We start from the raw sequence: 15,843 nt of genomic DNA, 5'->3' as shown, positions 1-15,843 counted from the left end.
CTACGGCAGTCACATGCTCTCAGTGGTTATTGGTTACTCGTCAATTATTGGTTACCAGCATCCTCAAGCTTGAGTGTCTAGAATTAGGCACCTAAATCTGTAGCTGGGCAACTAATATAAATGACTTAATTTCCAGAGACTCTGAGCACCTGCATCTTCCATTCACTTGAATGCAAATTTGGGTTGCGCAGCGCCTTCGATGATCAGGCAGCTTTTGTTTAGATGCCTAACAATGGATTTGGATGCCTAATTTTGGGCATCCAAGTTTAAAAGAAATTGGCTCCACTTTCTCTTGTGCGATGATGACTCCAGGCTAAATTCTGCCCTTGGATGCATCTGAGCGGCCTCCCATTGATATCACTCCACGCTCCGCCCTTCCCACATGCAGAGGGCACGGTTTGGTCCTCCATATTGGTAACTGACTAGAAGGTGTAGAAAGTAACTTGGTCTAAACGTGAATGCAACACACTACCTCTGGCATAGACCTAAAGAAGATAGAAATTGGATATTTCCGCTCTAGTTGGACCGGTATAAAATATATACTTAATTTAAATACGGACACCTTGAGCCTTGTTTTGATTTTGGATAAATCCATGCAAATTCGTAGATATTAACTCCAGATTTACACTGGTGCAACAAATGAGAATCTGTCCCTCATACAGCGCCTTATACGATTAAGTCTATTTTATAACCCTTGTTTTTCCATCAATTTGCAGACACATTTGATTTGATTTCTATTCATTTGAATTAATAACTGTTTTCCTTACTGTATCCAGTCCCATAGCTTTCTAACGGAATTTATCAACTACATTAAGGTAAGCTACCATTCCGCTTTCTTTATATCCAGTGTGTGTTCCTTTTATTTATTATTTTTATTATGAAAACCGTTTATTGGCAGAGAACTTTATAAAGAAGGGAACCCTTTTGTTAATATCTAGGTGGATATTTAATAAAACAAGTATTCAAGCATTACATGGACCTGAACTACAATGTATGTTTTGCTCTTGCAGCTCACAAATGTGTGAATAGTTGCTGGCGTAGTTCCTCCTCCTTTTATCTCGTGGCCATATTTTGGCACTTATATGTCTATGGCTGTTGTACCCCAGTCACTGAAGTCAACACTTGCCCTCAGGAGTTGAATTGGTACCTTGGATACTTAAAGTAAAACCTTGGAAATGTTTGCATAGAATTTTACTCTCCTGTTTGCTTTGGGATAGTGTTCTAGATATTCCAGTTCAAGCAGATCACTTTAGGAACATGTTATTTCCTTTTCGAAGTTATCAATAACTGAGCATTTCATTCCACCTTTAAAAGACCCTCATAGTGTAATCTGGTCTTGGCAGCAATGACGGCTGTCTGCCCTGCAGTTGGAGGGGTAATTGGAGCACAAGTACACGCACCACAGTAGCATTGATCTAGGTAGCTCAAAGACCAGGAGCAATGAAGTCACAGCAGCAGGGGCTAGCTGCCGAGTAAGTACCCAGCACGGGCTTGTACAGCTCACTGCTCTTTGCGCTCGTGCTCGCTAGATCAGAGCGAGCTCGGGTGCCGAATTGCACCTCTGACTGCAGTGTAGACACACCCATAGTCCTTGTAGTAAAATTTCTGAGTCTTGACTAGAAAAGTTACTATATTTTTTAAAAAAAATTTACCTAGCCAGTTTCTTGGTGCCCAGTCCTGTGAGGTGGTGGTTGCCCTCAACTCACATAGAGGTCAGTGGTAGTGTAGGACACTCCATGCCATACAAGATTCGGCCCTGAGTTTGCGAATGTTGAAGGCACAGTAATGATTATTATTTTTTATTTAATTCACTGGTTCCATTGCAGTTTAGTTCCCCTCCCCCCACCGCTGAATGAGAGTGAGGATTGCTGAATTTGTGTGGTATCTGTTGTACCACGTGCATTTTTTGATCCTCTTGAAACACAAGCACAATAAAGGTCACATAAACCTCTCACTTGATTTCCTCTCTAACTTCTCTACCCTTGAGATGCGTGGCCGTGTCTTAACCTTTAGAGAGGTGTTGTTGTAGAAAAGATCACTCATCAGGGTGTCTTAGGCTTCCTTTTAATAGCCTTGGGGAGCTTCATTTTTAAAGTTTGGGGTATTTGTGGTGGTTCGCACTCTCCAGTTAAAACAGAAGCCTCAACTTACATTTTGACTGCCATATACATTGTCTGTCTGAAACTGGAGAAGCAATAACAGTGTGTGACTCTGAGACCTGAAAGCTAAGACAGCTTGATTCATGTGAAACCATAAGCTCAGCAAGTGGGACATAAGCGTATGCAAAAGGCCCTGCTTCAGAAAAACATCCCAATTCAGGAAGGCACTTCAGCACATACGTTGCTGAGTAGGGATGGATGGCAGAATTGGGAGCATTATTTTCTTTAACATTTTTAACTTTCTCTCTAGCTTGAAAATATACTTGGTTTAGAGAAGACAAAGGCAGCATACAATCCCTCCTAGCTGGATATGTTGTTGCTTTTTCAGAAGGAATGACTTCTCTGCTGAAACAGTGCTAATCCGGCAGCATCAGTCTGAAAGCATCTGTCACGTGGTCTTAAAGAGCAGCCGATGCCTCAAAAAAAAAAAGAATTGTAATTTAACCTTTCTGTTGAGGAAGCTGTTCTGACTGTGTCAGTTTTTGAGTGGAGGCAGCTTGCTTCCTATTTTATTCCTAGGTACATTTTACATGAAATGTAGACTCTCTTTGGTTTGTTTTTTGGGGTTGGAATTTTCTGATTAAGACTGGATTTACAAAGGACCCAAAGGGAGTGAGGCACCCAGGTCCCACTGAAATTAGATGGAGATTGAGTGCCTCATTCCCTCAGGCTCCTTTGAAAATCCCTTGGTTATTAAATTCATCTGCAGCTCCTAAAGTCTCAGGCCTCTGTGATCTTGCGTGTGTGTGTGTGAACTCTGTGCCAAAAGCGTTTCCATTCCCCAGCAACTGATTGTGTCGTTACAAACTGGGGGCTCTGGCTTTTGAAAGAGATGCAGTGGAGCAACAGAAAAGCCGCTGGGTTTGGACATGGTGCCAGAGCTGTGTAGGCCACTTCACAAAAAGGATGACTCTGTGGGCCCAATCGGTACTTTACAAATTAATTGGCGGTTGTTTGAAAGCTGCAGGGAGGCTCGGGATCGTGGGAAGTAGTCCCGCCGGAGAAGGATGAGTGGGCAAAGTGCTGGTGAGGCAGCCCAAAATGCAAAAAGAAACATACAGATGCACCTCAGACTGTGCCTCAGCCCATTAAATCATTTCCACTTGGACTCCTCATTTCAAACCTCTGAGCAGCTTCAGGTGGATGCCAGTTTGTTTTTAAAAAGAACCTGTTGCAAAAATACCAAAAGGGGCTGGGGGTTAAATCCCAAGTGCACGTAGACGCTCTCTCGGAAGTAAGGTCAAAATCCTGCTCCCCTTATTCACATGAATCCTCCCCTTGATTACAGTGGGATTCATTGTGTAAATAACCAGAGCAGGACTTGACCCTAAATTACAGTTTCTGGCCCCAGTTCAGCAAAGTACTTAAGCACATGCCGGCCTATTGAAATTAATGGAACTTCAGCGTGTGTTTTTGGAAGTTAAGCAGATGCTTAAGTGCTCTGCCATGAATCAGGCCTCAAGCTTCGGTGACTGTATTTCTGCAAAAGAGAGCCTTGATTTCCTAGAATACCAGCCATGATAAGCGATTCACCTGGAAAGCTTCCAGTAAACTCTTTCAGTAGTTCGGGGATGACTGTTTTTAAGGGAAGATTTAAATCCTCTCTTCTCATTTCATAAAGGGGTGGGAGTGAGTTTGTTTTTTGGGGGTTTTTTTGGTTGGTTTTTTTTTTTTTTTTTTTGCCCCCTATCCTTTAAAATGAAGATGTGATGATCCATAGCAGTTCCCAGCTCTGAGAACTGAATTCCATGGACTGGTTTCAGTTCTGTATCTTCAGTCCATGGTAGTCAGTTCTCTAGCTTGGCTGTGTCTAACTTCACAACTAGTAAGTCTGTGTGTTTTTTTGTTTTTGTTTGTTTGTTTTTTTCCCTTAATGAGAGAGGGCATGACTGTGTACAACCTCTTTATTTCCCAGATGTCCATTCAGGTTAGAGTTGCTGTGTCCTTAAATCAGTCAAAACATAAACGTTCTCATTCTGAAACGGTTCTGTCCAATTTGAACGTAATACTTGCATCTGGAATTGTAAAGCTCCCCAAGATATTGCCGTCCCACCATACTGGAAGGAACAGTGGCCTGGAACTAAAAGAGAATAATACTTAGCACCTCTATAGCCCTTTATATTTAGAGCTCCTCACAAGCATTAATGCATCTTTACAGTGCATTTAGATAAATGAGATATTAACCCATTTTACTGATGGGGAAACCACAGCATGGAGTGGTTGAGTTCCCGTTTCACCAGGGCATTGTACGACTCCAGTCTTCTTCTGTGTAAGTCCCTCTGGTTACATCAGTGTAAGACTAGAGTAAAGCAGTGGTGAATCAGATACTAAATGACTTGGCTAAAGTCACCCAGGGAATCCATGCCAAAGCCAATTAGAAAATTCAAGAGTTCTTTGCTCCCAGTTCTGTTCTTAGTCCATATCACACTGCTCCTCTGACAGAGCGCTAGGAGTACATCTCTAACTATGAGAAACTAGATAAGGGATTAACTTGCTAAAGAAGCTCATTAAGGCAACAACATTTGTGTTAGAGGGGGGAAAAAAGCAGACAAACCACCCAAGAGCTTAATACACCAGGAGGTCTGGCCCAGTTCTCCTTTTATTTATTTTTTTTTTTTTAAAAAAAACGTAATTTGCAACATCCCAAACTGAAGTGCAAAGGAATAGCTTTGTGCAAACTGAAAGCTTACCTTAATCCTGGCGGGGAGAGATACAGGTTGCAGGAAGAACAGTCAGGCCCTTTTATGAATAGCTGCACGTCAATAGTCCAAAATGTTTCTGCTTATCTTGCCTCTCTAAAATACGAGATTGGTCAGAACAGATCTCTAGAAACACATGCAGTGCTTCATCCGCAGGTGGAAAAGAGCCTCTAATTTCTCTTAAGCAAAACTGATTTAAATAAATGATTCAACTCACTTGTTTCCCAAGCAGGAGAGTTTGCTAGGAATTGTGAACTTGAATTCTAGTTTTTCTCCCACAAGAGGCATCCTGCGTATTTCTGTGGCCAAACAGATAAAAATCTAGTCCCCATTCTCATCAGCTGCTTATAACTCTTCTTTGTTTCCGTAGAATGCAAAGGTGGTTCTTCTGGAAGACCTGGCTTCCCATTTGGGGTTAAGAACCCAGGTAAGCATTACAAGCCAGACCTAATACACCAATACTAATAATGGGAGTGTTGGTAAATTGGGTAATTTCCATGTGAATCTTGGTGGTCCTACTGAAAATACTTGGGTTTCGACTGAAGTTCAACAGAAGGGCCACCCTAAAAGAATTCGTTGGGAAGAGCCATCCAGCCAATAACTTCATCAGCCAATGAGTCCTTGCCATGAAGGAGCATGCTCACAATGTCTTGTACCCCAGCACTTCTTGTTGGCCGCTGGAGCTGTAATCCCAGCCTTTCCTTGTATCCAGCACACGCTTGCGTGCTCTCTCCTGATTTACCAGTTTGGGTTATTCGGGGCTACAGAGTCACCTAAAATATAGCTACGAGCATGGTCATTGTTGGATAGGGTGGAAGCTGCCCAGACGAGTGGGGAAAATTGCCACATTAGCCATACTGTTTCATGTACAGTAAGAGAACAGATGTTTAATTTTTTTGTCCCTAGACTTTCCTCCCACACTGCCCCCTTCCCCAATTTATAGCCTGCTAAATTATTTTTAAATGGTTAAATGTTTTTAGGATGTGTTTTCTTATTAAAAACAAGCAACCTCACCCCTGCAAAAACTATAAAGAACCTTCCAAGAGAAATCTTGACCTTACATTGTACCTTTTGGCCTCTGTCCTCCGTTTCTCTTTCCTCTCCCCCCACTCCCCTCCCGGTCTACAGTTCTCTCTTCCTGTTCTGCCTTAGCTCTGTCTGCAGTTTGGGGCGGGGCCATGTATTTGATTTGATTCTGACACGCCTAGCGCGTCAGCTGCTCTATAAATAATCAAAGCCCATCTGGTCACATTGAGTCCTAGTGTAACCTTGGAGTTATCCCACGGATAAATTCGGCATGTTACCTTTTGGGCCAGTGGAGAACACAACAGACTTTAAGCAGAACAAATACATTTTCATTACTGTATTTGGGCCAGATCCTCAGCTGGTGTACATTGGCATAGTTGCATGGTCTGGCCCTTTTGTTTCTGTACACACACACCCTTCTTTGTCAATGCTCAAGAGGTGTCTATGCAATCCCCGTCCATTAAATATGTAAATCATACCTCTCACATTCAGATAAGTTTGCAAGAACAGCCTCTTGTGGGGAGGGAGCTATTTGCATACACCGGATTACAGAGGCTGACCGCATCCTGGCTAAAACAAAACCTTGTCCCGATAACAGGCTTATCGCTTGCATTTGTGTAGAAATGCTGATATGCATGTTTCACCTAAATATTCTGCATTCGAGAATAAGACATGAAGCACAATCTCTCTGATACGTCTGGAAATGTGAGATCTCTCTCCTTTTAACTGGTTCTTTTTCCCACCCCTCCAACAGGATGCAATTGGTAGAGTACAAGACCTGATGGCAGATGGCACTCTAACAGGTGACAGTGGAAACGTTACGGGTTTCTGTTGAGTTGGTTAGTGTGTGAATAGATGATGCAGAAAATGCATCGAACCCCTCAGCCAAGTAGTAGGAAAATGCTTCTATTTAGTTTATCCTGTAATCACCAAGGACTCCTACTTGACTTGATCAGTAGATATGTTAATTACCCTAATTTCAGCTTTGAAACTTGGGTGGTTTAAAATGGACTGCCATCCTGGAGAGGTGCTCTAGCATTTTTGTACCTGTTGGTTGTGGCGGTACAGAATCAAAGTAACGCACCTTCGCCCACGGAAGCACTTGAGCTGCATACAGGCATTGCTAGGCTGCACAGGTATGAATTTCACTCTCTCTGAGAGCTACGTTATTTTTGCAATGAGAAAAGTCTCATTGTGGGGGTTTTCGGGTAGTTTGCAAACCTGTTTTTAGAAAACATAACACCTAGAGCCTAGAAAAGGGACTGTCCCAGGGCACTAGACCTTGGGGTGCATACAGGCTATCCCAGTGCTCTTCTTACAGCTCTGGAGGCCTTTAAAACTGGGAGTAGCAGTTATGGATCACATGCCTGCTCTTAGTCGTGTGCCCTACAGGAAATTGCATATGTGGCTTCCTGCCTCTTGGGCAGGGGAAGCAGACAGGAGAGATGGGGGTCAGGGAAGGACGTGGGTGGGGGCTTTCCACACCTGTCAGTAGGAGGTGAAGAGGGAAACGGCAGCAGAGAGCAGGAGCTGGCTTGGGGAAAGCCTCCCCAGGGGGGCTGGGAAGTGGTGGAGACAAGGACTAGACAAAACGGTTAGGGTTGCTTTGACTCTTTTTTTGTTTCTAAGTTAAGAAAGAAAAACCCGAAGCGCCAAATAACCAAAACAAACCAAAAAAAGCCCTGGAACTGTGCATCTGTTTAGATTAGGATTTCCCTTTCCTCAGCTGGTAGAGGAGCCTACGCACTCGACTGAGACGCTGCCAGCCTGAAATCTAATCCACTTGTAAAAATTAAGTTCAAATAGCTTCTAATTCTACAAGTGTCCATTAGGAATTCGGCCAGTGTTTGGCCTCAATCCATATGTTTAAGTTGGTGCCCCCTGAATAGATACAGTCATGGTAATAGCAAGTGTTGTTCATTCCAGTCATCATTTGACGGGTAGGGAAAGGTACTGCCTACGTTCAAGGGAGCTAAATTATCTGAAGGACTGTAGAGGGTTTGCTAAAGGAGGCTCGATAACACAGGGGTTAGAGCACTTGCCTTGTAGTGCTGGCAACTTGGGCTACAGTTGTTAATGTGTTACTGTCTTATTACAGGTTTCAGAGTAGCCGCCGTGTTAGTCTGTATTCGCAAAAAGAAAAGGAGGACTTGTGGCACCTTAGAGACTAACCAATTTATCTGAGCATAAGCTTTCCGATGAAGTGAGCTGTAGCTCGCAAAAGCTTATGCTCAAATAAATTTGTTAGTCTCTAAGGTGCCACAAGTCCTCCTTTTCTTTTTGTCTTATTACAATAAATGCTAGCAGTACACTCCTTTGATTTTATTATATGTGTTGTTCTACTGCCCCTCAGCCCAAGAGAGACTATTTTCTTGCAAGCCCCGGTGATAGGCCAGGACACCGATGTGCTAGGCGCTGTACAAACAGAGAACAAAATGATGATCCCTGCCACAAAGAGTTAACAATCAAAGTATAAAACAAGACAACAGGTAGATACAGGCAGATAAGGGGTACAGGGAAAAAAGGAGACAGTATTGATCAGATTGACAGGCTGTGGTCTCCGCACACCAGCAGCCTAAGTTCTTTGTAGGCATTGCAGCAAAGGAGTGTTTTAAGGAGGGTAATGAAGTAGACTGGAGTCCCATTGCACTAGGCACTATACAAATACCACGGAAGAAACACTCCCTGCCCCCAAACTCTAGCAATTTAAATGGACGAGACAGACCAACTATGAGGGGAAGGCACAGAAGTGTGTTTCCCAAGGTCACCAGCAGGCCAATGGCAGAGTTAGGAATAGAAGAACCCAAGTCTCCTTGTTCCTAGGCCAGTGCCCCTGTCTGCTGGACCACAGCACCTTGCTAAATCTGGAATTTAGTTTGTGCTCTGTAAATGTAGTCCCTGAATTAACTAAAGGTGTGGGGTCATTAATGTCTATTGGGGAAATGTAGTTAGCTTTGAAGTATTGACTCCAGGTCACGTTTGTCTTCTAGGTGTGATTGATGACCGAGGAAAGTTCATCTATATCACTCCAGAGGAGATGACAGCAGTGGCTCAGTTTATCAAACAGAGAGGACGAGTCTCCATTGCAGAACTGGCCCAAGCAAGCAATTCCCTCATCAACCTCCAACCTGAGAGCAGAGCTGTCACTCAGAGCACGGCATGATAATTCATTTCACAGTGTGGGAAGATACTGCAGTAGAGTAAATTAATAACACGCAGGTCATTAAAAGTATCCCTGTCTATTCATAACCGTGAAAAAGAGATGTGGTGGTTACTTTTAAACATGAACTGCAAGACATTATCCAATGGTTTGCTTCTCAATTAGAGTAGATAATCAGAATAAAATGGAGCCACATCCTCCTCCCCCCGCCCCTCCCAGAAGACACTAAAAAAGAATCCAGGGCTAAACTACACTCTCTTGTGCATCTGTGGCTCCATGATTTCAGTGACTTCCCTGTGCACGCATTAGAGGGTGGAATTTAGCCCCAAGTGCACATAAAAGCACAGCCAAAATTTTCAGTTTACTCTGAAAGCTCAGAGCCCTGTGTTGCTGTGAGATGGACGAGCATGCTGGGTAATTGTATGCGCCCTACCAATCAGACCATTTTGCTTCCAAATCCCGCGTCCATGTCACATTACAGTTGCTTTTGAAGCTGCAGTTGGTGTTACCCAGGCCAGCTATGCAGCTGTACTGTGTTATACTCCTAGTTTTAAGGTCGTCTTCTGGGCGTGCTGGCTACAGGCTGAAACAGTAGATCTATGCAGATGACATTTGCAGATTTGACTGTATTATCTAGAATTGTTGTAGAAGATAAAAAGAAAACTATATTAGATGTTTCTCTCTGTTCTGGTTGTAATGATAACTCTTTATATAGTACTTCACAGGTTCAAAGAACTTCAAACATTCTCTCGCTTAAAAGCGTTTGCCAAGGAAATTCCTCTGTTTTCTTGTTTATGTAATGCCAAAAGTGTGGCAAGCAGCCAAAGTGCACTCTTGTTGTGTCTGCAGCCAGAAAGAGAGAGAAACACAGAGCACAATGAACATCCCCAGCTTACTGTACAGATCAGTCCTAATTATGGTCACCCTTGTGTACCCTGTTATATCCTGACATGCCTTCCATGCGAATGCACATGCCAAGTCAGTGAGACTGCACGTTTCAGACATGTAACTACTAAAAGGTGTGGGTGTTCTGGATTGTTTTAAAAAATAACAACACAAGGGGGAGACTAACTAACTTCTAGGACTTTCGAAGTGCAATTGCTACAACCAAGAGAATATTTCTAAGAGACTGTTGTGCCGTTGTAGCTTTAAATGTTTGATTGGGAGGCGGGGGGATTTATTGCCTATATGAGAATAATTTGCTATATAGTCAGATGGGTGCTTTGCTAATTATCTTTCTGCTATAAATACATTGTACTTGTGATTCTGACATACAGCACTTAGGCACTGGGTTTTGTCCTTACAAAACTTCTTTTTACATGAAAAGTCCAGGTAGAACTGAGCTGAATGGAAATCTTGCTGTTCTGATTCACTGTAAATGTGATGATGTAGCAATAATACGCAAACGAAATGTTTCTGTTAACAGCGTCATTCCTGCTAAACCTACCCGCTATGGGAGGCAACGTTCAGCTGTAACGCTGCCTCCTGTACCTGATGTGAATGCTGACACGTTTCACCACTCCGCAGAGGCAATCAGTCACCACCAGATACGTTGGCTGATTTAAGGCTTTTCAAAGTGTCTGCATTATTCAGAGCTGGGTTGGGGTTTATGCTGCTGCTATCTCTTTTTTGTTTTGTCCTGTCCTGATATGGACTGTTTTCCTAGTAAAATAAATACAGTGGGGAGAATTGCAGACTTTTGAGCGCATGTGAGGAGTTGTTGTTTTTTTAAACAACTTGTGAGTTGATTTTTAAAGTTTAGAGAGTAAGTAACAGAGATCAGGTCAGATTTTAATACAGCAAAGTAACGCCGTTGAATCCAGTAGCGCGTTGAAGTGTACATGCAGTTACTCAGGACGTAACAAATCAAAATCATGTCCATTGTTCAGTGCAAGCTTCCTTCTGCAGCTCCCCCTGCGTAACTTGTCTCATGGAAAGAGGCCTGTCTTTCTTGCATTGAATGACTTTGGAGCCAGTTAGTGGTTTTGTGAGGTGCACCAACTTCAAAAACCTTCACAAATATTACATAATGAATCTCTTAGATCACTCATATGTTTGGAATTGTAGTTTCCTTGCACATCTTTACCCAGAGGGAAATGCGCTAGAGGAGTGTGTTTCGGCGGCTGAGAAAGCCATGTCAGTGTGGCACTTCTAGCACACCACGGTCAGCAGGAGCAAACGTCTAAGATCATGTCTATTCAAATGCTAAAATTTCTTCCGAGAAGAGCAGATCTAAGAGCCGAGAGGTTATTTGTTTAGGATGAAATGCATTGCACCACGGAGAGTCCAGGCAAGGTTCTCTGTGCCAGTTAACCCTCTCTTTAACCTCTTAATGGGGGGCTTAAATGGTGCCTGGCCTTGCTGCTTGAACTTTGCTCTTCACTGTTGTTTCCTAACAGATTGAACAAGCGTGTGGTTGGTCCGAGTATTGTGTTCTCGGCTGTGATGCATGCCACAGGGCCAGGAGCTTCAAACACCTCTGAGGAGCCATTTTTTCAGAGCCACTAAATTCATTGCAGTGGCTTTGTTCCAGAGATAGTTTTCACTACTTCCCTACCAGTATTATGGCACTTGCATGGCCAGTGGATATCATTGCCACTGACTGCAGACAAGGATGTATACAGAGCATAAACAAGTTTGGCCCTGAAGTAATGAAGGAGTTTAAAAGTCTATCTGTTATAAATTATACGTATTTGATCTAACACCACCCCGGTTACAGCCTTGCTCAGACTAGGATATGACTGCCTATATACCCTTTACAAGTGGGTTTAGTTTTGGATTGTAGCATAATTAGCTTTGTCAGCTGAAATAGGTGTGTTGATGACCTACTGACCTAGTTTGCAGGGCTGCCAATCTTAGCCAAGACCTGGGGTGAGTCTGTGCAGTCTCTCCACTGAGGCCGTGCCTGGGGTCCAAGTTCGGTCCTGCGCTCCACAGACTACTTACAGAGCGAGAGCAAAAAAACAAAAATGTTCTGTGCCCAGAACACCCCACCCCAGAGAGATTTAGGAGGAAAGAGGGTCTTGGGGATGAGGTGCTGGACTATGACTCAGGAGGCCTGGGTTCGATTCCTAGCTCCCAGACTTCTTGGGTGCCTCTTTCATCTGTGTGCCTCAGTTTTCCCCCATCCATAGGCTATTTTGGCTCTTTGGGAGCTTGTTTAGAGATTGGGAGGCAATCCTGGCTGGTTTGGTACTAAGGAGCTCTAGAGGAGTCTCTCATTCATAATTTCCCCTCTCCAGGGAGAGGGGGAGGCCCTCGGTCAGGGATTCTGGTGGCTCCATCCAGAGGGGACGAAGGGGTGTCTGGGGATGGTGGAAGCCTGGGGTAGCTGAGGGGCTGTGAGGAGTGCCCAGGAACCCTGCTACAGCTGCACTCCTGTTACCTCCCATTTAAATAAAACTGTGATGGAAATTCACAGGTAAGAATCTTTGTTACCATGGAGTGGAGGCTGAAGGCTCCCAGCAGTGGCCGGCATGCCTTGTGCCCTTTAAACTCTTGTATACTAAATTAGCAACCCTGGAAAACCAGGAAATCAATCAAGGTGACACTTCCCACACAAACTTGCATGTAGCTGTAACTCTGCTCCTGATGCAATGCCAAAGACGAACTGTGAACATCGCAGTAGCTCACTCCCCCTAATAAAAACTGCCATTTTCTCTGTCTCCACTGCAATTCTAGGCCAGGATTTCCGTTCAGTATTCCAAGGGACATGCCATGCACCACCGTTACTTTGGGGGTACTTAACGCTGGCTGGCAGTGATTACTCTGAATACAAATGTTTAAGGAAGGGGTAAGGTTCTGGGGTCTCTCGATCTTTTCCCTCAAGCATCCCTCCGAAAGGGGCAGAGTTAAGGTTGCATGGCTGGATTGTGTGGGAAGTGTCACCTTAACTGCATTTCCTGATTTTGCAGCGTTTGAGTTCTGAGGATTCAATTCTCACCGTCTGGAAGGTGCTCAAGTCACAGGGGGTGCACCACATTACCAAAGTCTGTCATGTCTGAGTCATAAATACTGTACAGCTCTTCAGGGCAGTGCCTTTCTCTTCTCTTTCTCTTCGGGTTTGTGTGGCGCCTGGCAACAATGGGACCCCAAGCCTGATGGGATCTTGGCAGTGCTCCCGTAATAATGACCAGTGTCACCTGCTGGACTGGCATTGGCTGGTGAAAGATACAAGGCTTGGCCGGTAATGGGTAGCGTGTGATACCAGCCTGCCATGAGGTGCGCGAGGTCTGGCTGGGGTAGGGCTGGCAGGGCTGTTTTTGTGGAAGGAAGTGGGAAGGATTTGGAATGGGGAATGGAGTGAGAGGGACTCATCCCCCTTCCCCCCCCCCCCCACCCCTTTCTCTCTATCTTTCTTCCACTAAATCCACTCCCCACTTCTCCCCAAATCATTCATTTCCTCCCTCTCTAGGCTCTCCCTGTTTTCCCCCCACCCCCGAGCTATTTTCCCTCCTTTTTCTTCTCCATTCTATAATACAAAGGGGGGAAAGAGATGGAGGGAGAGAGCATCTCTAAATGGGGGAGAGGCGACCCCCACCCCAGCAATACCCCATGTATTTTGCATGAATTAGAATACAAGGTGATGGTGTGGGGGCTTCCAGCATCTCCCCCTTGGTGTGGGTGGGGATCCCAATGGTTTGTGGCGTACATGACCACTCATCACCACTGGTCAGAGCCCCTGTGCCATCAATAAACTGCCTTATCTCCATTGTATGCAAAGATTCCAGATCTACTGTTCTTGGGCCCATTTTACAGGTGGAGAATCTGAGGCACAAAGGTTTGTCAGAGCGAAGTCCATAACAGAGATAGGAACAAGTGCCTGGTATCCTTGCCCGTCCTTTCATCTAATCCTGCCTCCCTGGGAATTCTCCCTCCTAATATCCTTGAGCCGGCCCTACTCCTTCCTGGACATTGCCCTAATTCCACAGGGTAATCTGGGTTTCCCCTTGTCCTCCAACGCAGTTTGGAGGATGGTCAGTGAGCCCAGAAATAAGGTGAAGGGTGGGAATGTGCATGCCCCAGTGTGGGCCTGAGTAGTGTCGGCCAGCACAGGTACTTCTACACTGAAAGGAAAGGTGCGGGGGGGGGGGGGGGGGACTGGCAGCAAGTCTCAGAGACGGGTCAACTGACTTGAGCTCACACTGCATGGCTAAAAATCGCAGTCCGGATGTTCCTGCTTGGGCTGAGCCCAGACCCCGACCCCCACTGGCTTTCAGAGCCTAGGCTCCAGCCCGAGTGGGAACATCTACAGTGCCACTGTTAGCCCCATAGCTAGGGTTAGCACTTGGCCAGCATTTGACCAGCCTGGCTGGGGTTTTTTTTTATGGATTTGCCAGTTGCCAGAAAAATAATTTAATCTGCCAGGTTTGGGGGCTATCGAATGTTAAAAGTTTCAGTGTCCAGCTAAAGAAGCTGCAGTGTTCCCACTTCCGCAGCGTCAGCGCTAACCGATCAAAACTGGTGAAAATACGGCAGCTGTCTGCCCGCCAACACACAAGCGTGCCGTGTGTGAGAGAGAGAGAGGGTTTGAGTCACTATAAGTGGCTGTTGAAGGGGGTGTTGCAGTTGCCTTGGGGTTGGGGGTGTGGTGGGGGTTGCGGGAGGTGCTGGTTTTTTTGCATTTCAAAGGTGGTAACCCTACGCATTGCACCAGCTCGAGTCAGTTGACCCAGGCTCTGAGACACGCTGCCAGGGGTGGTATTTGGTACAGTGTAGACATACCCCAGGAGGCCTGGCCGCACGGCTGTGCACGTAGCTAGCCCGCACTCCTAGCCCTGTTACCCTCATCCGCCCTCTTGGTTTGTGACGCCCCCATGTGGCATCTCGACTCAAACAAGACGGTAAGCTCTTGGGGGCCAGGACCGTCTTTTGCCATGTGTCTGTACAGCCCCTAGCACACGGTGGTCTCCAGCCTGGCTGGGCCACTGCTGTGGGATAATTAATAAGGAGCAGGCAGGGGCCAGGCCCGCGGGACTGGCTGGTAACAGTCGCTATAAGGACTGGGGCAGCGGGGTAGCCTCTGATTGGTGTTAGCAGGCCCAGAGGGGCGGTGCTAAAGCCACGGCAGCCTCTGCCATTGGTGGGCGGAAGGGGCGGGGCCTGCTGCGGAAGGGAGTGACACAGACGGTTGGGGGCAGAATGTAGCCAGCCTTGCTTTGTAAACCGGCCAGGGACCGGCTCCCCCGGCGGCGGGTGGCAATGGAGGGGGGTTCGTCGGCCGTCAGCGACGACTTGGGACTGTTGGCCAGGGGCCACCTGCCAGCCCGCTCCGTCCATGAGCAGCTGTGGCAGCTGTCGATGGCCACGCAGCAGAGCCTGGCCGCAGCCGTGTGTCAGTGCCTGGGCATGGCAGGCGTGTGCATCGCCATCTCCAACCTGGCCTGGATCACGCTGGAGACCGACATGTCCTTTCATCAGCTGAGGTCAGAGTACTGGGCCGTCACCTATGTCTTTGGGGTGCCGGTCCGCCTCCAGTCCCGGCAGTGGCTGAATGAAACTCAGTACGCAGGTGAGGCGGCCCTAGGGAGGCGGGATCGGGGTGCACAGGTGGGAAGAGGGATAAGGGGTCGGGGGTTTAAAGGGTAAGAGTAGGCAACCCTGGGGAGAAGGAAAAAAGAGAGGCCTGGTGGCTGGGAGGGGGAGGGGTCTGGCACGGAGGATCATACGCCGGGCCGGGGGGCGGGGGAGAGACACCCTATTTGGTGATCCCAGGAGTAGGCTGGATTTCACAGTTGGGAGGGGGAGGGGCAGTGGGGGAGCTTGCCTGCCTCCAGTGAGTTGTTCGGGGGTGCAGAGG

General features: G+C 46.2%; 1 protein-coding gene across 6 annotated transcripts in view; it reads left to right on the top strand.

The window, feature by feature from the left end:
- Positions 1 to 10,738, top strand: part of DDRGK1 (DDRGK domain containing 1) — a 49,290-nt gene extending 38,552 nt beyond the window's left edge. For 4 of the 6 annotated variants that reach the window (XM_037898348.2, XM_043544912.1, XM_043544914.1 and 1 more), the window contains 4 exons: positions 777 to 815; positions 5,229 to 5,285; positions 6,639 to 6,687; positions 8,875 to 10,738. In XM_037898348.2, coding sequence (XP_037754276.1) covers positions 777 to 815; positions 5,229 to 5,285; positions 6,639 to 6,687; positions 8,875 to 9,047 — 318 coding nt within the window. In that variant the 3' untranslated portion in view covers positions 9,048 to 10,738. The remainder of the gene's footprint in view (positions 1 to 776; positions 816 to 5,228; positions 5,286 to 6,638; positions 6,688 to 8,874) is intronic. The other 2 variants (XR_006290276.1, XM_043544913.1) reach the window with 2 other exon arrangements.
- The last annotated feature ends 5,105 nt before the right edge of the window (positions 10,739 to 15,843 follow it).

Source organism: Chelonia mydas, chromosome 4 (genome assembly GCF_015237465.2).
Source record: "Chelonia mydas isolate rCheMyd1 chromosome 4, rCheMyd1.pri.v2, whole genome shotgun sequence".
Taxonomy (NCBI): Eukaryota; Metazoa; Chordata; order Testudines; family Cheloniidae; genus Chelonia; species Chelonia mydas.
The sequence above is the reverse complement of the archived record's forward strand: the minus strand, read 5'-3'. Positions and strand labels throughout refer to the sequence as shown.